This window comes from Salvelinus alpinus, chromosome 7 (assembly GCF_045679555.1).
Source record: "Salvelinus alpinus chromosome 7, SLU_Salpinus.1, whole genome shotgun sequence".
Taxonomy (NCBI): domain Eukaryota; kingdom Metazoa; phylum Chordata; class Actinopteri; order Salmoniformes; family Salmonidae; genus Salvelinus; species Salvelinus alpinus.
The window spans coordinates 83224910-83246290 of record NC_092092.1 but is presented as its reverse complement, the minus strand read 5'-3'; the positions used below and the strand labels follow the sequence as shown (position 1 = coordinate 83246290).

The window sequence follows — 21381 nt, the reverse complement described above, 5'->3', positions numbered from 1 at the left end:
AGGAACAGTTTCACCTTTATAAAACCCTTTACTAACATCAGCCTCCACATCCTGATTCAGGAACAGTTTCACCTTTATAAAACCCTTTACTAACATCAGCCTCCACATCCTGATTCAGGAACAGTTTCACCTTTATAAAACCCTTTACTAACATCAGCCTCCACATCCTGATTCAGGAACAGTTTCACCTTTATAAAACCCTTTACTAACATCAGCCTCCACATCCTGATTCAGGAACAGTTTCACCTTTATAAAACCCTTTACTAACATCAGCCTCCACATCCTGATTCAGGAACAGTTTCACCTTTATAAAACCCTTTACTAACATCAGCCTCCACATCCTGATTCAGGAACAGTTTCACCTTTATAAAACCCTTTACTAACATCAGCCTCCACATCCTGATTCAGGAACAGTTTCACCTTTATAAAACCCTTTACTAACATCAGCCTCCACATCCTGATTCAGGAACAGTTTCACCTTTATAAAACCCTTTACTAACATCAGCCTCCACATCCTGATTCAGGAACAGTTTCACCTTTATAAAACCCTTTACTAACATCAGCCTCCACATCCTGATTCAGGAACAGTTTCACCTTTATGAAACCCTTTACTAACATCAGCCTCCACATCCTGATTCAGGAACAGTTTCACCTTTATAAAACCCTTTACTAACATCAGCCTCCACATCCTGATTCAGGAACAGTTACACCTTTATAAAACCCTTTACTAACATCAGCCTCCACATCCTGATTCAGGAACAGTTTCACCTTTATAAAACCCTTTACTAACATCAGCCTCCACATCCTGATTCAGGAACAGTTTCACCTTTATAAAACCCTTTACTAACATCAGCCTCCACATCCTGATTCAGGAACAGTTTCACCTTTATGAAACCCTTTACTAACATCAGCCTCCACATCCTGATTCAGGAACAGTTTCACCTTTATAAAACCCTTTACTAACATCAGCCTCCACATCCTGATTCAGGAACAGTTTCACCTTTATGAAACCCTTTACTAACATCAGCCTCCACATCCTGATTCAGGAACAGTTTCACCTTTATAAAACCCTTTACTAACATCAGCCTCCACATCCTGATTCAGGAACAGTTTCACCTTTATAAAACCCTTTACTAACATCAGCCTCCACATCCTGATTCAGGAACAGTTTCACCTTTATAAAACCCTTTACTAACATCAGCCTCCACATCCTGATTCAGGAACAGTTTCACCTTTATAAAACCATTTACTAACATCAGCCTCCACATCCTGATTCAGGAACAGTTTCACCTTTATAAAACCCTTTACTAAAACATCAGCCTCCACATCCTGATTCAGGAACAGTTTCACCTTTATAAAACCCTTTACTAACATCAGCCTCCACATCCTGATTCAGGAACAGTTACACCTTTATAAAACCCTTTACTAACATCAGCCTCCACATCCTGATTCAGGAACAGTTTCACCTTTATAAAACCCTTTACTAACATCAGCCTCCACATCCTGATTCAGGAACAGTTTCACCTTTATAAAACCCTTTACTAACATCAGCCTCCACATCCTGATTCAGGAACAGTTTCACCTTTATAAAACCCTTTACTAACATCAGCCTCCACATCCTGATTCAGGAACAGTTTCACCTTTATAAAACCATTTACTAACATCAGCCTCCACATCCTGATTCAGGAACAGTTTCACCTTTATAAAACCCTTTACTAAAACATCAGCCTCCACATCCTGATTCAGGAACAGTTTCACCTTTATAAAACCCTTTACTAACATCAGCCTCCACATCCTGATTCAGGAACAGTTACACCTTTATAAAACCCTTTACTAACATCAGCCTCCACATCCTGATTCAGGAACAGTTACACCTTTATAAAACCCTTTACTAACATCAGCCTCCACATCCTGATTCAGGAACAGTTTCACCTTTATAAAACCCTTTACTAACATCAGCCTCCACATCCTGATTCAGGAACAGTTTCACCTTTATAAAACCCTTTACTAACATCAGCCTCCACATCCTGATTCAGGAACAGTTTCACCTTTATAAAACCCTTTACTAACATCAGCCTCCACATCCTGATTCAGGAACAGTTACACCTTTATAAAACCCTTTACTAACATCAGCCTCCACATCCTGATTCAGGAACAGTTTCACCTTTATGAAACCCTTTACTAACATCAGCCTCCACATCCTGATTCAGGAACAGTTACACCTGATCAGATTACATGACCGGGGAAGGGAGGACATGGTCCTAGATCAGCACTCCAACTCAAGAGACATGACACATACAGTACGACAATCAGATGAGTAGAGCTATTCTTTACGAGTGTCGCCCTCTAGTGGCACAGCTATGACATTTCATTTCAAATAAACCAACAGTCTGGTCAAGACCACCTAGTCTTTCTCTCTTCAAACCAATAAACAGAGACAGACAGACATACTGTACATGCATACAGACAGACATCATTTTGTTGACGCATCCAAACTAGCAATTGGAGGCCTGCTGTTTTTCATAAATCCTTTTTATTTAATCTGAAAAATAAGTATATTTGTAACACAATGTACAGTGTGTAACAGACCATGTCCCCCAATCAAAAAGGCATCTAACTCGTTTTTCAGCATTTCTTTTCAATACTATTCTTTAAGACGTTAACGTAATGACAATCAAAACATTTAAAATAACAAAATGAATCAATTTTAGAGGTATGTAAGGGCTAATATCATTTGTTTTTATTTATGTTTTTTTATTCTTTTTTTTTTACATTCCAGCTGTATTAACAACAAAATGGAATTCAAGAAATTGAGAGAAATAACATTTTCAAAATTTCTCTCAACAAAAACAAACACATGAATGTTACAAAAAGTATGTTACATTTTCAAAATAATAAGAGAAATAATCGTTTGGAATCGTCTTAAAAGGGGAACGGCTGTGACAGGCATGGTACTGCGGTGGTGGACATTACACAACACCCTTTCAAGATCAGGAACAAACATTTTGACCAACAAACATTTTGACCAACGAACCTTAAATCACTGTTCTGTAGTGTAGCACGTCATCAGAGTAGAAACCTCTGCTACGTCCTCAGATAGTACAAATAACCCTATAAAAACACCTGTATGTTGTCACTTATGGACCTACTGTCGTCTTCCTGTCACGACGCTCTTATAGGTGTTAACAGTCGAGATTCTCTACACCTCTCAGCGTCTCTCTGACAGGCGACGGAACAAATCCAACCACTAGCTTTTTAAAGGACACCTCTCTAAAAAAAATTAGGTCGACTCTGGAAGTGTACAAGCTATGTGGGGAACGTAAAGAAAATATCTTAAAAGGCTTTGAGATAAAAAATACAAATAAACTTTATTTTTTTATTTTTTATACCCCACCAAAACAGGTTAGTTAATGACAACAGTAAGTAACCACAGACATACTTTTGATTTGATAAAACAGAGAAATACTTCAGTCATGTTCTGTGAAACACCAGACACCAGTATGTATTAGAAATCATTGATGAATGCACATATGATGTATGATGTGAACCTAAAACACGGAGACAATGTTGTGTCTCTATAACAGATCAGTATTATCAATGCGAAGAAGATTGTAGCTGACAGCAGGTACTTGGGTAGACCTACAGTACAGATGTGCTTTGAAATCTAGCAAATCACTAACGAAGCGATGTGTCAATGTAAAAAAATATATATATTTTGCAGATTCCTTTTTTTCTGAGATGACAATGCACATACACAGGAAGTACACAGGAAGTACAACAGGAAGTAAACCAAACACCTGAAAATGGAATGTAACTATTTGATTTCATGTACAAAATATGAAATAATGCTAAAGTTTTTAATGATGTAACATAACAGATCTTAGTTGTATTTTTTTTCACATTTCTTATTTTCACATCAGATGTGTGTTCATTGCACTGCTAAAGGGTAGTGATGACATGGTAGGGTGAAATGCATTGGAACAGGTCTTAGTAACAGATGGTAACAGACAGGGTGAATCTCAATCTTCCCCTTGGAACTCCTCCTTCAATGTGTTCTGACTGGAGAAGGAGGCAAGGAGAGAGTATGGAAGGAAATACAATTGAGATTCATCCATAGGTATACATTCATGATATGCAGGAGGCTCTTCCCCCCCCTCTGGAATGATGTCATCTATCTTAGGGAGAGAAGGATGTGTCCGAAATAGCACCCTAATCCCTATATAGTGCACTATTTTTGACTAGAGGCTACACATGGCTCCGGACAGATGCCAGGCCCACTAAGGTTTCTTCTCCACCAAGAGTCTGGATTTGCTTCCTCCCCGACGACTTCTTAAATGCAAACACATTCAAACCATTCTGATTGGTCCAAGAAATCGATGGGTTGGACCAGAGTTGGCCTACACGAATAATAAATCACAGAAATGTTGACATCAGTACAAACGACTGGTGCAGGTTCAGACTGTTGTATGGAGCGATCGATAGAACAGCGGAATTCAATTCAGGAGGAGTGGTCAGGCAAACTGTAATATTGAATAGTGTGATTTTGGGACACAAACCTAGGAGAAAATATGAAACATCACAAGGTATCATGTCGCAAGGCCATCATGATCAAAATGACAAAGCAAAACAAAACTAATTCAGCAACCTATGGCTGGTAAACCCCCCCCCCCCCACCCCCCAAAAAACGAAAGCTAAATTTCAAATGAAATGAAAGGCCCAGTGCAGTAAAAGAGCCTGTTTTTGGTGGGATGGCGTTTTGGCCTGCCTGGTGACCAATAAGAAGGAGTTCCAAACCTCTCTGCCAATAAACAGCTAGTTTTCGGTTTCCCCCTCCCCACTCAGACCATTCCCAGACAGTCCAAGCAAAATTCTTGCTTGAGAAATTGCTTTTTGCTAAGAAGCATTTTTTTAAATTTTTATATATAATATATATATATATTTAGTTTTTTTACAATTTTAATGAAAAACAAATCACAGTAAGGTATTTAATTGATACCCAGAACTTATTCGACAAGAGATAAAAACAGCTGAATTGGATCTTCAAAACAAATATCCTGTTCTAACGTCAGAATAATCTTTTATTTATTATTTTATTATTTTTTGCATCAAAACCTGGCCTGACACTAACTGGTATCTCTCATATTCAGGCAAACCATCGTTCAAGGCTACTTGACGAACGACAGTAAAGCGGTCGTCACAAACACCCGGAGCCCATAGTGCTGAACTACAGCATTAAAGAGTGGGACATAGAGTCCTCTGACAAACAGGAAGTAAATGATAATACAGCTAGAAGCCTGTTATGTCAACAGCAGCCCAAACAGGAAGGATTCCCCCAGGAGGAGTAACACTGCAGCTCCGACACATATGCCTTGTACACACCGCAGGAAGACCGAGACAGTGGTAAAGTATATCTAAAGGGACCTTAACGATTGGAGCAATAACTGTGTACAAGAGCTGACATTTTGGGGCGGCCAGACAGAAGCTGCAGGGGAATGTCTTCATGCCAGACCAAAAAAATGTAAAATCCCCAAATCCCAATAAAGACAATTCAATTCAATTCAATTCAAACTACTGCTACAAATCTGATAATGTGCTTAAAATGTACTGGTATGCTGAAAGTGTAAACTCTGTATTGACAAGGTAATACGCAAGTAAACAAACACTAATATGGCACGACCACCACTTTATCTGTTATAATAAAGATCAGAATAGTAATATATGGCATTTCCATTTCACCATGTAAGCTTTAGACCTGGTTACAAATAACAGACCAATAGAGTTGAAACATTTTGTTCACTTTTCCCCAAAATTCCCAGATTTCCAGAAATCCTGGTTGTGGAAGAGTTCCCAGAAATCAGGAAGGAATAAACAGGAAAATACGGTATCCTACAAGCAGGATTTCTGGGAAACATGGGAAATGTACCGGACAGTCTACTTACTAATATCAATCCTCTAAGAAGTTACAATGATACAGCAGCATTCATGTTATATTGAGAACATCTGTTACTATTTATATATGAAGATATTAAACAAGTATTTGTTATTCTATACAAACAAGTTAAAAACCAGTCCAACTAAGACAGACAGACAGACACAAACACTAGGAGAAAAAACTAAGAAAGGAGAAAAGTACAAATCCATAAAAGAGATCAGACAGATCAGAATAACAACTAGGGTGTCATGTAATTCAAGCTTCCAAAAGCTAGTGGTGGGAGACCAGAAGAGAGACAGAATAAACACATCAAACCGACGTCAGTACAACGTAGACTCGACGTCAGTACAACGTGGACTCGACGTCAGTACAACGTAGATTTAACGTTAGTATAAGGTTAAAGGTTAGATCAAGTAAAAGGCCTACTATCCCCTGTGCTTCAGGGATTCTGGGGGAGAAAAATCCTCTCTCCATATGTCTGTCTGTTTGATTAAACTCAAAACATCGACAGACAGAAGAAAAAAATAATATATTTATGTTAAAACATACTGTTCAAAAACAGCTGGTTAAAGACACACATCCGTAGCAAGGCCTTGCTAACTCCAGACTTGCCCTCTTGTGAATTTTATGAATTTTACCATAACACGAAGAGAGCTTAATGTCTTTTAGTGGTCATAGTATAACGGAAGCAATGCCACCCTGTCAGACAGCCAGTAGGTCAGTCGGCAGCCCACTCTATACTGTACACGAAACAGAAAGGCTGTACACGTGGGATAGCATAGAAGGTATCTAACAAGCAGCTCTGAAAGGCCTTTTCTGAAGGGCTGTTTTGAAATCCTAGTGGTAATAGGGTTGAGGTGACAACAGGTGAAATAGACTGATACGTGACTGAATAAAAAGAAGAGAGTTGTATCTCTCCTCTTCTCAGCTTTCAGCCAGGTCCTCTATCTGTTTATTTGTCTTTGATCTCCACCAGCCAATGGGTGCATCTTCCCGGAGCAGGTAAATACACCCAGTGGAATCAAAGGGTAAACAACAAAGAGTCCAGTTTCTCAAGTCAGATCAGTTGAGCTAGACATCCACACGAGTCCCCTGTGTGTCCATGTGTATATGAAGTCCCCAGGCCAGCGTGGTAATAAACAGTGTGTGTGTGTGTGTGTGTGTGTGTGTGTGTGTGTGTGTGTGTGTGTGTGTGTGTGTTTGGGACAGTAACCTATGTTTTGTGTTGTAGCTCCCGAGCCCAGCAGGTCCAGAGGTAAACAGCTCTTTGTGTTTTCATCTCTTAGTGGTTCAGTGGGAGGTGAGCTGGATGTTGGGGGTCAAAGGTCAGAGTACTCCCTCCCCTCTCAGGGTCCTGGGGTCACCAGTTGGCCTTCACGGCCTTGACGTCACTCACCAGGTTCTGAGCCAGGCAGATCCCAAATATCTAAACAGGAAATGACATCACAGGTTAGCTAACTAAACATTTCCTCTCTGCCAGACTCTGACATAAAGCTAACTGACATCTGAAGCAAAGGTTCTCTGATTTTGAATGACACACGAGGAAAAGGATGTAATCATGATTCTCGCCAGCAGATGTCAGTCTAAACAGTCTAAACTCCAAGCAGGGTTTCCGTTAGGAAAATGTGGTGCAGGACAACATGACCGGGAAGAATTTAATTTAAAGGCCATTTGAAAAATTTACCGGACCCATATGCATTGGGTGCATAACCCATTAGGGCGTCCAACCACAGTGCCAGAAAAATCACATTTAGATTATGGTAATGCCTCTTAAGAGAATATGCAAATGATGTAATGAAGCAGCCCAATAAAACGTCATTTTCAAACATTTGCCAAAATGATATTCGAGGGAAAACAGCATTCTAAACAGCACACCTGATAGAGGTTCCATATGTGACAGAGATAGAAATCTCTGAGGCAACAACTAGGACGGGTTGTTACCAGGCAACAACTAGGACGGGTTGTTACCAGGCAACAACTAGGACGGGTTGTTACCAGGCAACAACTAGGACGGGTTGTTACCAGGCAACAACTAGGACGGGTTGTTACCAGGCAACAATTAAGACGGGTTGTTACCAGGCAACAATTAAGACGGGTTGTTACCAGGCAACAATTAAGACGGGTTGTTACCAGGCAACAATTAAGACGGGTTGTTACCAGGCAACAATTAAGACGGGTTGTTACCAGGCAACAACTAGGTTGGGTTGTTAACAGGCAACAACTAGGACGGGTTATTACCAGGCAACAACTAGGACGGGTTGTTACCAGGCAACAACTAGGACGGGTTGTTAATATGACCAGGATTGTGCCTTTGGCTTCTGGACAACGAAAGAAAGTTGGTATGAAAATCAATAGAACATGAGAAAATGGCAGAGCGGTGGATCCAATAGGGAAGTAAATGGAATTACATTGGCCAAAATTATATCATTACTACTGTCTATACAGAAAGAAACAAAATCATTCACAACACTTCCGTCACAAAAATAAATCGAGGATCATGATTGTTAATTTTTTTGTTGTTGCTGTGGATTGTTTCAAATGACAAGCTCATAGACGTCTCCCTATTGGTCAGCACGAGTGTGCAACGCTGTCATCAAGGCAAAGGGTGGCTACAATGAAGAATCTCAAATATAAAATATATTTTGATTTGTTTAACACTTATTTTGGTTACTACATGATTCCATATGTGTTATTTCATTGTTTTGATGTCTTTACTATTATTCTACAATGTAGAAAATAGTACATATAAATAAAAATCCTGGAATGTGTAGATGTGTCCAAACTTTTGACTGGTACTGTACTTGTACATTTGGAAAGTATTCAGACCCCTTCACTTTTTACACATTTGTTGGCTTTACACCCTTATTCTAAAAATGATTCAATTGTTTTTTCCCCCTCATCAAGCTATACACAATACTCCATAATGACATCACAATACTCCATAATGACATCATAATACTCCACATCGACATCACAATACTCCATAATGGAAAAGAGGCTAGAAGTTTTTGCAAATTGATTAAAAATACCTTATTTACATTATTTACCTCATTTAAGTATTCAGACCCTTCGCTATGAGACTCGAAATTGATCATCCTTGAGATGTTTCTACAACTTGATTGGAGTCCTCCTGTGGTAAATTCAATTGATTGGACATGATTTGGAAAGGCACACACCTGTCTACATAAGGTCCCAAAGTTGACAGTGCATGTCAGAGCACAAAAACCTGCTTTCGCTTTGTCATTACGGGGTCTTGTGTGTAGATTGATGAGGACAATGTTTTATTTAATCCATTTTAGAATAAATCTGTAACGTAACAAAATGTGGAAAAAGTCAAGAGGTCTGAATACTTTCTGAATGCACTGTATTGGCCTATAGAGAGAATCAGCAAACTCACCCAGTAAAAGGACAAGTCAACAAATAATATACAAGATAACAAAAATACAACACAGGCCAATTTAATTCCAATAAATTATGCATATTAACCTATAGACTAATAAGCATGATGGTCAAATGTATTTCCATCGACTGGCATTTCCATCAAATAATAAAAAGCATTATTTGGGGATTTCTTTTGGTCGGGTAATTTTGGCCGGCAACAGTTTTATTTATCTGCTTTTCATATCATTATTTTGGGGCCAAAAGTCGGTAAATGGCGGCTAACGGAAACCCTGACTTCCAGCCATGATGGTGACGTCAAATGCAGACATTATTTATCTGATTCATGCAAAAGCTGACTCTTTAAATATACATGTGTTAAATAAATGTCTCTGGGAGTCCTCCTTACCTGTAAAAGTGCAACGCCCACAAAGATCCCGGCTACAATGATCAGGTTGTCCTGAAGCCACCTCTCAAACTGGCCCACGCAACCCTTAGTGTAGATGTACTTCTGCTGCTCCAACTCCTGGGAGGGGGAAATTGGATACATGTTTTAAATACAGTGTTTCTCCAACCAACAGTTTGGAGAAAACCCTTTTTACCATTGAGTTAGCCAAACCAGACCAAACCAAGCCAAACCAAGCCAAGCCAAACCAGACCAAGCCAAACCAAACCAAACCAGACCAAACCAAACCAAGCCAAACCAAACCAGACCAAACCAAGCCAAACCAGACCAAGCCAAACCAAACCAAACAAAGCCAAACCAAACCAAACAAAGCCAAACCAAACCAAACCAGACCACTGGCCATTGACTACGACTGATAGAACACGAAGGATAACAAATACCAGATGTATCCCAGATGGAACCCTGTCTCCTATGGGACCTAGTTGAAAGAAGTGCACTATAAAAGGGAATAGGGTGCCATTTGGTTACTGGTTTCTCCTTTTCGTTCCCTTTTCATGTATTTTTGGTATGGGGCGGCAGGTAGCCTAGTGGTTAGAGCGTTGGGCCAGTAACCAAAAGGTTACTAGATCGAATCCCTGTGCTGACAAGGTAAAAATCTGTCGTTCTGAGATAGGAACTGTTCCTAGGCAGTCATTGTAAATAAGAATTTGTTCTTAATTAACTGACTTACCTAGTTAAATAAAGGTTAAATAAAAAATAAATAAAATGTGTCCATTTTGTTTAAATGTATGTTACTGTTGTCTTAGACCTATAAAGCCCAGTGTAAAACAAAAAGGGGACGTTACAATTCTGTTAATACACTTATTTACATGGATATGCTTCTTAATAAAACCTATTTGAAACAAGCTATTACACTTTGTTTTTATCATGCGATTTCATTATTATTACTCAGGTTATAACGAATTAAGAAATGCCAGGTTGGAGAGGATCTATCGCATTTTCCTACAGACATAATATTAGCGCATGACAGAGTAAAGATATATGCCTAATTTGTCCTTAGTAACGTAGCCTAAAGATACTGAAAACAGGCCTTTTAACCAGATTAAATCATGACATAAACACATGATTCTTATTAGAGAGAGTCCAGACAGGCTACTTTAGGAAACCTTGTGAATGGACAAATAGGCCTATAAAGAGAATCAGCGAACTCTCACACACCACATCCCCTGCAAAAGTTCCAGTCAATACAGCCACCAGCGTATGTCAGACACAAGAGCAAATATTTCTAATTTCTTTAAAACGTATTTAAAAAAAAAAAACATGGCCTACCTTTCCGAAAGTAGGCTATAAGATAATGAATTGACAAGGAAAGTATGGAGAGGAGAGAGACAGCTTGGCCATAGTATGAAATTGACAATCATTAAAAGTCTAAACAAAATTGTCCATAGCCTATTTATCAGCATTGATTAATCCATAAATTAAGAAAATATTCCGTATCTTATTATACCATACCAGGTTGGAGAGGATTGGCGCATTGTTCATTTGACAACAACATTAGCCCATTATAGGCCACAGAGCCAGAGCAACCTTGTTGACTAATTCATGAATAGTCAGACACATCCAACCTCGTTTAAAACAAGACATTTATTAACTAGCAAGAAAGGGAAAACATGGCATTGTATAAAATAGTTGAAAGATCAAGTGCCATAGCCTGTAGCCTAGTGCTTCTACACCCCATGCACATCTCGCGGTTTAGCTTCCGGAACATCTAGCGGTTTAGCTTCTGGAACATCTAGCGGTTTAGCTTCCGGAACATCTCACGGTTTAGCTTCCGCAACATCTAGCGGTTTAGCCTCCGGAACCTCTCGCGGTTTAGCCTCCGGAACATCTCGCGGTTTAGCTTCCGGAACATCTAGCGGTTTAGCTTCCGGAACATCTAGCGGTTTAGCCTCCGGAACATCTAGCGGTTTAGCTTCCGGAACATCTAGCGGTTTAGCTTCCGGAACATCTAGCGGTTTAGCCTCCGGAACATCTAGCGGTTTAGCTTCCGGAACATCTAGCTGTTTAGCCTCCGGAACATCTAGCGGTTTAGCCTCCGGAACATCTAGCGGTTTAGCCTCCGGAACATCTAGCGGTTTAGCTTCCGGAACATCTAGCGGTTTAGCCTCCGGAACATCTAGCGGTTTAGCTTCCGGAACATCTAGCGGTTTAGCCTCCGGAACATCTCGCGGTTTAGCCTCCGGAACATCTAGCGGTTTAGCCTCCGGAACATCTAGCGGTTTAGCCTCCGGAACATCTAGCGGTTTAGCCTCCGGAACATCTAGCGGTTTAGCCTCCGGAACATCTAGCGGTTTAGCCTCCGGAACATCTAGCGGTTTAGCCTCCGGAACATCTAGCGGTTTAGCCTCCGGAACATCTAGCGGTTTAGCCTCCGGAACATCTAGCGGTTTAGCCTCCGGAACATCTACCGGTTTAGCCTCCGGAACATCTAGCGGTTTAGCCTCCGGAACATCTAGCGGTTTAGCCTCCGGAACATCTAGCGGTTTAGCCTCCGGAACATCTAGCGGTTTAGCCTCCGGAACATCTAGCGGTTTAACTTCCGGAACATCTAGCTTCCGCAACATCTAGCGGTTTAGCTTCCGGAACATCTAGCGGTTTAGCCTCCGGAACATCTAGCGGTTTAGCTTCCGGAACATCTAGCGGTTTAGCCTCCGAAACATCTAGCGGTTTAGCTTCCGGAACATCTAGCTTCCGGAACATCTAGCGGTTTAGCCGCCGGAACATCTAGCGGTTTAGCCGCCGGAACATCTAGCGGTTTAGCTTCCGGAACATCTAGCTTCCGGAACATCTAGCGGTTTAGCCTCCGGAACATCTAGCGGTTTAGCTTCCGGAACATCTAGCGGTTTAGCCTCCGAAACATCTAGCGGTTTAGCCTCCGAAACATCTAGCGGTTTAGCCTCCGGAACATCTAGCGGTTTAGCCTCCGGAACATCTAGCGGTTTAGCCTCCGGAACATCTAGCGGTTTAGCCTCCGGAACATCTAGCGGTTTAGCCTCCGGAACATCTAGCGGTTTAGCCTCCGGAACATCTAGCGGTTTAACTTCCGGAACATCTAGCTTCCGCAACATCTAGCGGTTTAGCTTCCGGAACATCTAGCGGTTTAGCCTCCGGAACATCTAGCGGTTTAGCCGCCGGAACATCTAGCGGTTTAGCCGCCGGAACATCTAGCGGTTTAGCCTCCGCAACATCTAGCGGTTTAGCTTCCGGAACATCTAGCGGTTTAGCTTCCGGAACATCTAGCGGTTTAGCCTCCGGAACATCTAGCGGTTTAGCCTCCGGAACATCTAGCGGTTTAGCTTCCGGAACATCTAGCGGTTTAGCTTCCGGAACATCTAGCGGTTTAGCTTCCGGAACATCTAGCGGTTTAGCCTCCGGAACAACTAGCGGTTTAGCCGCTGGAACATCTCGCGGTTTAGCTGCCGGAACATCAAACGACAGTTGGAAAGAGGAGGAAATGTTGACAGTTTAAATCGAGAGACTAACTTAGATTCTAATTCAAATAGCTAAATTATCTAAGGAACTATTTTAAGTATAAAAAAATATTATGGTCAGGCACAAAACTACCTTCATACTTCCATACCGCTAGTCACAGTCACTCGCTGTCATTTTTTTTGAAACAGTTCGCTTAAAGCATCAGATGGCTGTGACTCAATATGGAAAAAGAACAGACGACTCTCGGTCGACCATGATTTTGGTTGGTCGGGGACAGCCCTAGTGTGTGTACACTGTGTTTACACTGTAAAGTGTGTGTACACTGTGGATGAAGCTGTGTGTGTGTGTGTACACTGTGGATGAAGCTATGTGTGTGTGTACACTGGATGAAGCTGTGTGTGTGTGTGTACACTGTGGATGAAGCTGTGTGTGTGTGTACACTGTGGATGAAGCTGTGTGTGTGTGTACACTGTGGATGAAGCTGTGTGTGTGTGTGTACACTGTGGATGAAGCTGTGTGTGTGTGTGTACACTGTGGATGAAGCTGTGTGTGTGTGTGTGTACACTGGATGAAGCTGTGTGTGTGTGTGTGTACACTGGATGAAGCTGTGTGTGTGTGTGTGTACACTGGATGAAGCTGTGTGTGTGTGTGTGTACACTGTGGATGAAGCTGTGTGTGTGTGTGTGTGTACACTGTGGATGAAGCTGTGTGTGTGTGTGTGTGTGTGTGTACACTGTGGATGAAGCTGTGTGTGTGTGTGTGTGTGTGTGTGTGTGTGTGTGTGTGTGTGTGTGTGTGTGTGTGTGTGTGTGTGTGTGTGTGTGTGTGTGTGTGTGTGTGTGTGTGTGTGTGTGTGTGTACACTGTGGATGAAGCTGTGTGTGTACACTCTGGATGAAGCTGTGTGTGTGTGTACACTCTGGATGAAGCTGTGTGTGTGTGTGTGTTTACACTGTGGATGAAGCTGTGTGTGTGTGTGTTTACACTGTGGATGAAACTGTGTGTGTGTGTTTACACTGTGGATGAAGCTGTGTGTGTGTGTTTACACTGTGGATGAAGCTGTGTGTGTGTGTTTACACTGTGGATGAAGCTGTGTGTGTGTGTGTGTACACTGGATGAAGCTGTGCGTGTGTGTGTGTACACTGGATGAAGCTGTGTGTGTGTGTGTGTACACTGGATGAAGCTGTGTGTGTGTGTGTGTACACTGTGGATGAAGCTGTGTGTGTGTGTGTGTGTACACTGTGGATGAAGCTGTGTGTGTGTGTGTGTGTGTGTGTGTGTGTGTGTGTGTGTGTGTGTGTGTGTGTGTGTGTGTGTGTGTGTACACTGTGGATGAAGCTGTGTGTGTGTGTACACTCTGGATGAAGCTGTGTGTGTGTGTACACTCTGGATGAAGCTGTGTGTGTGTGTGTGTTTACACTGTGGATGAAGCTGTGTGTGTGTGTGTTTACACTGTGGATGAAACTGTGTGTGTGTGTTTACACTGTGGATGAAGCTGTGTGTGTGTGTGTTTACACTGTGGATGAAGCTGTGTGTGTGTGTGTGTTTACACTGTGGATGAAGCTGTGTGTGTGTGTGTGTGTTTACACTGTGGATGAAGCTGTGTGTGTGTGTTCACACTGTGGATGAAGCTGTGTGTGTGTGTGTGTTTACACTGTGGATGAAGCTGTGTGTGTGTGTTTACACTGTGGATGAAGCTGTGTGTGTTCACACTGTGTTAAGCTGCGTCTTTTGTTCCGTTCCCATATGAAAGTCTACTGAAGGTCCTGTTCAGTTCCAGCAACAAAGAGGCTCTCCCCCACAAAGCCTGTCTTTGTCTCTCAACAGAGACACTCCACTCCACCAAGGATTCCCTTGTTCCAAAGCTAAAACCTGGAAACCAACTCTCCACCAATGGGAGGTAACGGAATCCCTGGGCGTCCAATGAAATGTTTCCGATGGTGACAGTGAACTTACCCTAGAGCAAATTCCATTTCAGTTTGTGTTTACTTTCTTGATCTCTGCTATTCTCTTCCTCTCTCCGCCCCCCCCACCCCGAAACACTCCACAAACAAAGTACAGCTCACAGCTTGTTTCAATAGATTTTCACAGCAAAGCCTACAAGCCTGTGCAGCCTACAAACCTTAGAAAACTATCAAATGGGGGGAGGTGTCGCTACATAACAGTACGCATAGCAACAGTACGCATAGCAACAGTACGCATAGCAACAGTACGCATAGCAACAGTACGCATAGCAACAGTACGCATAGCAACAGTGCTCTGGTTGAGAGCTGTATGAGTGCACACACCCAACCCCACCCACACACACACCCCCACACACACACGAGGGAGGCATAACCCACTGAATCCCCAATTATAGAGTGTAGTGCTGTGAGGCTTCCCAGGAGAGCGTAGTGCTGTGAGGCTTCCCTGGGCTATAACTGGAGTCTAATCAGCACTGTTAGAGAAACACACTGTTATTAAGGAAGACAGGAGGACAGAGGAGAGGAGCCTGACCGCTAGCTAGCTAGGAAGAGAGGAGGACAGAAGAGAGGCGCCTGAACGCTAGCTAGCTAGGAAGAGAGGAGGACAGAGGAGAGGAGCCTGAACGCTAGCTAGCTAGGAAGAGAGGAGGACAGAGGAGAGGCGCCTGAACACTAGCTAGCTAGGAAGAGAGGAGGACAGAGGAGAGGAGCCTGAACGTTAGCTAGCTAGGAAGAGAGGAGAACAGAGGAGAGGAGCCTGAACGCTAGCTAGCTAGGAAGAGAGGAGGACAGAGGAGAGGAGCCTGAACGCTAGCTAGCTAGGAAGAGAGGAGGACAGAGGAGAGGAGCCTGAACGCTAGCTAGCTAGGAAGAGAGGACAGAGGTGAGGAGCCTGAACACTAGCTAGCTAGGAAGAGAGGAGGACAGAGGAGAGGGGCCTGAACGCTAGCTAGCTAGGAAGAGAGGAGGACAGAGGAGAGGAGCCTGAACACTAGCTAGCTAGGAAGACAGGAGGAGAGGAGCCTGAACACTAGCTAGCTAGGAAGAGAGGAGGACAGAGGAGAGGAGCCTGAACGCTAGCTAGCTAGGAAGAGAGGAGGACAGAGGAGAGGAGCCTGAACGCTAGCTAGCTAGGAAGAGAGGAGGACAGAGGAGAGGAGCCTGAACGATAGCTAGCTAGGAAGAGAGGAGGACAGAGGAGAGGAGCCTGAATGCTAGCTAGCTAAGAAGAGAGGAGGACAGAGAAGAGGAGCCTGAACGCTAGCTAGCTAGGAAGAAAGGAGGACAGAGGAGAGGAGCCTGAACGCTAGCTAGCTAGGAAGAAAGGAGGACAGAGGTGAGGAGCCTGAACGCTAGCTAGCTGGGAAGAGAGGAGGACAGAGGAGAGGATCTTGAACGCTAGCTAGCTAGGAAGAGAGGAGGACAGAGGAGAGGAGCCTGAATGCTAGCTAGCTAGGAAGAGAGGAGGACAGAGGAGAGGAGCCTGAACGCTAGCTAGCTGGGAAGAGAGGAGGACAGAGGAGAGGAGCCTGAACGCTAGCTAGCTAGGAAGAGAGGAGGACAGAGGAGAGGAGCCTGAACGCTAGCTAGCTAGGAAGAGAGGAGGACAGAGGAGAGGAGCCCGAACGCTAGCTAGCTAGCTACTTAACCCCTAACTACCATGCCTGGCTAGATGTTCAGAGGAAAGGTTGAAATGTCCGCCGCCTCTCTCTCTCTGGATAATGGCCAGCATGATTTTAAAGACTGATTGTGTCTGATTGGAAATACACAAGAGAAATACCAACCCCTTGAAGTCTGACGTCGTAGCCACACTGTGTGTTAAGGACGTCTTCCTGAAACGAATGAAAGCAAAACTATCATGAGAATAGAAGAATGTGGGTCTTCCACTAGGGTCTGTAGAATATGTTCATGTGTTAAACTGAATGAAGTCTGAGGTTTATAATGTAGTTCTATAGCCCAGTAAGGTCATCTTACGGCAGGGTCTTTGACGCAGCAGGAGAAGGGGACGCCACAGCGCTCTCTACTGGGGTTAAACTCCGTGCAGTTGAAGTAGATATTCAGGTTCCAGTCATTAGGACCGTGGGCTCCACAGCACGACCACTAGAACACGAACACGAACACGAACACGAACACACACACACACACACACACACACACACACACACACACACACACACACACACACACACACACACACACACACACACACACACACACACACACACACACACACACACACACACACGAACACGAACACGAACACGAACACGAACACGAACACACACACACACACACACACACACACACACACACGAACACACACACACACACACACACACACACACGAACACACACACACACACACACACACACACACACACACACACACACACAGGTATAAGGCTTTATTACATGTTATAAGCATCTTTGAGCATTTATAAAGTCTTACTACAACCAAGTCTGCTATGATAAAGAGGCTGGCTGTGGTTGGCTTCAGTATTTGTCCAGTTATCCAATCAGGGTTAAGGCACTAGCTGCCAGTACAGTACAGTTAAAGGTACAAGACATGTTGCCTGTACAGTACATTTAAAGGTACAGGACATGTTGCCTGTACAGTACATTTAAAGGTACAGGATATGTTGCCAGTACAGTACATTTAAAGGTGCAAGACATGTTGCCTGTACAGTACATTTAAAGGTACAGGATATGTTGCCAGTGCAGTACAGTTAAAGGTACAAGACATGTTGCCTGTACAGTACAGTTAAAGGTACAAGACATGTTGCCTGTACAGTACATTTAAAGGTACGAGACATGTTGCCTGTACAGTACATTTAAAGGTACAGGACATGTTGCCTGTACAGTACATTTAAAGGTACGAGACATGTTGCCTGTACAGTACAGTTAAAGGTACAAGACATGTTGCCTGTACAGTACAGTTAAAGGTACGAGACATGTTGCCTGTACAGTACAGTTAAAGGTACAAGACATGTTGCCTGTACAGTACATTTAAAGGTACAAGACATGTTGCCTGTACAGTACAGTTAAAGGTACAAGACATGTTGCCTGTACAGTACATTTAAAGGTACAGGATATGTTGCCAGTACAGTACATTTAAAGGTGCAAGACATGTTGCCTGTACAGTACATTTAAAGGTACAGGATATGTTGCCAGTGCAGTACAGTTAAAGGTACGAGACATGTTGCCTGTACAGTACAGTTAAAGGTACAAGACATGTTGCCTGTACAGTACATTTAAAGGTACAAGACATGTTGCCTGTACAGTACAATTAAAGGTACAAGACATGTTGCCTGTACAGTACAGTTAAAGGTACAGGACATGTTGCCTGTACAGTACATTTAAAGGTACAAGACATGTTGCCTGTACAGTACAGTTAAAGGTACAAGACATGTTGCCTGTACAGTACAGTTAAAGGTACGAGACATGTTGCCTGTAAAGTACAGTTAAAGGTACAAGACATGTTGCCTGTACAGTACATTTAAAGGTACAAGACATGTTGCCTGTACAGTACAGTTAAAGGTACAAGACATGTTGCCTGTACAGTACATTTAAAGGTACAGGATATGTTGCCAGTACAGTACATTTAAAGGTACAAGACATGTTGCCTGTACAGTACATTTAAAGGTACAGGATATGTTGCCAGTACAGTACAGTTAAAGGTACAAGACATGTTGCCTGTACAGTACAGTTAAAGGTACAAGACATGTTGCCTGTACAGTACAGTTAAAGGTACAGGACATGTTGCCTGTACAGTACATTTAAAGGTACGAGACATGTTGCCTGTACAGTACATTTAAAGGTACAGGACATGTTGCCTGTACAGTACATTTAAAGGTACAAGACATGTTGCCTGTACAGTACAGTTAAAGGTACAAGACATGTTGCCTGTACAGTACATTTAAAGGTACAGGACATGTTGCCTGTACAGTACATTTAAAGGTACAAGACATGTTGCCTGTACAGTACAGTTAAAGGTACAAGACATGTTGCCTGTACAGTACATTTAAAGGTACAAGACATGTTGCCTGTACAGTACAGTTAAAGGTACAAGACATGTTGCCTGTACAGTACAGTTAAAGGTACAAGACATGTTGGGCTCCCGAGTAGCGCAGTGGTCTAAGACACTGCATCTCAGTGCAAGAGGCGTCACTGCAGCAGCTGGTTCAAATCCAGGCTGCATCACATCCGGCCGTGATTGGGAGTCCCATAGGGCGGCGCACAATTGGCCCAGCATCGTCCGGGTTTGGCCGGGTGTAAGCCGTCATTGTAAATAAGAATTTGTTCTGAATTGACTTGCCTAGTTAAAAATATATATATTTTTTTGTTTCCTGTACAGTCCAGCTAAAAGGTGCAAGACAGCTTCTAACCCCAAGCCAATAAGACTGCTGAACAATTATTCAAATGACCTCCGGACTATTACATTGACTGAACCCACCCCCCCATCTGGTTTATTATTTATGCATAGTCACTTCACCCCCACCTACATGTACAAATTAGGTCTACACTTGTTGTATTCAGCGTTTTACAGTAAGGTCTACACTTGTTGTATTTGGCGCAGGTGACAAATACAGTTTGACTTGATTTGACATGCTTCCTGTACAGTACAGTTATCAGACATATACGCAAAAAGATAAATGGCAGAATAGATTAGACAGCCGCTGTCCCATTAAAGACATCACCACACAACGGACACCCACTGATCCAATTGTTTCATTGACTGGGTTTCACCTATTACTTTTCCTATCACATATCCCTGTGTTAACTATATAACATCTAGTACTACTCACATATTCCTGTGTTCACTATTTAACATCTAGTACTACTGACATATCCCTGTGTTCACTATATAACATCTAGTACTACTCACATATCCCTGTGTTCACTATATAACATCTAGTACTACTCACATATCCCTGTGTTCACTATATAACATCTAGTACTACTGACATATCCCTGTGTTCACTATATACCATCTAGTACTACTGACATATTCCTGTGTTCACTATATAACATCTAGTACTACTCACATATCCCTGTGTTCACTATATAACATCTAGTACTACTCACATATCCCTGTGTTCACTATATAACATCTAGTACTACTGACATATTCCTGTGTTCACTATATAACATCTAGTACTACTCACATATTCCTGTGTTCACTATATAACATCTAGTACTACTGACATATTCCTGTGTTGACTCTATACCATCTAGTACTACTGACATATTCCTGTGTTGACTCTATACCATCTAGTACTACTGACATATTCCTGTGTTAACTATATAACATCTAGTACTACTCACATATCCCTGTGTTAACTCTATAACATCTAGTACTACTCACATATTCCTGTGTGAAGTCTATGAGGTTCTGCAGGTCGATGTCGTCGCGGTAAGCCTTGACGTTGTTGTTGATGAAGAAGTTGAGCTGGTCTTTAATCCAGTCTTTAAACACAAAGGCCAGGATGCCTGCTGTCAGCTCCAAGAAGAAGATCAGACCCAGGAACACTGAGAACTGGAACACAGAGAGAGAACATCAGAACAGGATGCCTGCTGTCAGCTCCAAGAAGAAGATCAGACCCAGGAACACAGAGAACTGGAACACAGAGAGAGAACATCAGAACAGGATGCCTGCTGTCAGCTCCAAGAAGAAGATCAGACCCAGGAACACTGAGACCTAGAACACAGAGAGAGAACATCAGAACAGGATGCCTGCTGTCAGCTCCAAGAAGAAGATCAGACCCAGGAACAGAGAGAGAGAACATCAGAACAGGATGCCTGCTGTCAGCTCCAAGAAGAAGATCAGACCCAGGAACACTGAGAACTAGAATACAGAGAGAATATTAGAACATGTGATAAAATAGAACATACAAACATTTCACCTCTACAGCTCTATGTCTGTAAACTTAAACAGCACATCTACGTATTAGCTATGTTGTCCCGGAAATAGGTACATTTGTAGACTGACTGACTGGCTGACCCAAGGGCAGAGTTGAGATGCCCCAGGCCTGACTGACTGGCTGACTGGCTGGGAGCAGCGTTGAGATGCCCCAGGCCTGACTGACTGGCTGACTGGCTGGGAGCAGCGTTGAGATGCCCCAGGCCTAACTGACTGACTAGAAGCAGCGTTGAGATGCCCCAGGCCTGACTGACTGACTGGAAGCAGCGTTGAGATGCCCCAGGCCTGAC

At 42.7% G+C, this 21381-nt stretch overlaps 1 protein-coding gene across 1 annotated transcript in view; it reads right to left on the bottom strand.

Annotated features, from left to right (window-relative positions):
• Positions 1-2514: 2514 nt before the first annotated feature.
• The window catches only part of LOC139581779 (tetraspanin-17), a 48561-nt gene continuing 29694 nt past the window's right edge, over positions 2515-21381 (bottom strand). Inside the window, exons 4-8 of the mRNA XM_071411937.1 lie at positions 20537-20707; positions 17146-17271; positions 16956-17003; positions 9720-9836; positions 2515-7358 (exon numbers count right to left, since the gene is read on the bottom strand). Of these exons, the coding sequence (XP_071268038.1) occupies positions 7293-7358; positions 9720-9836; positions 16956-17003; positions 17146-17271; positions 20537-20707 (528 nt within the window). The 3' untranslated portion in view covers positions 2515-7292. The remainder of the gene's footprint in view (positions 7359-9719; positions 9837-16955; positions 17004-17145; positions 17272-20536; positions 20708-21381) is intronic.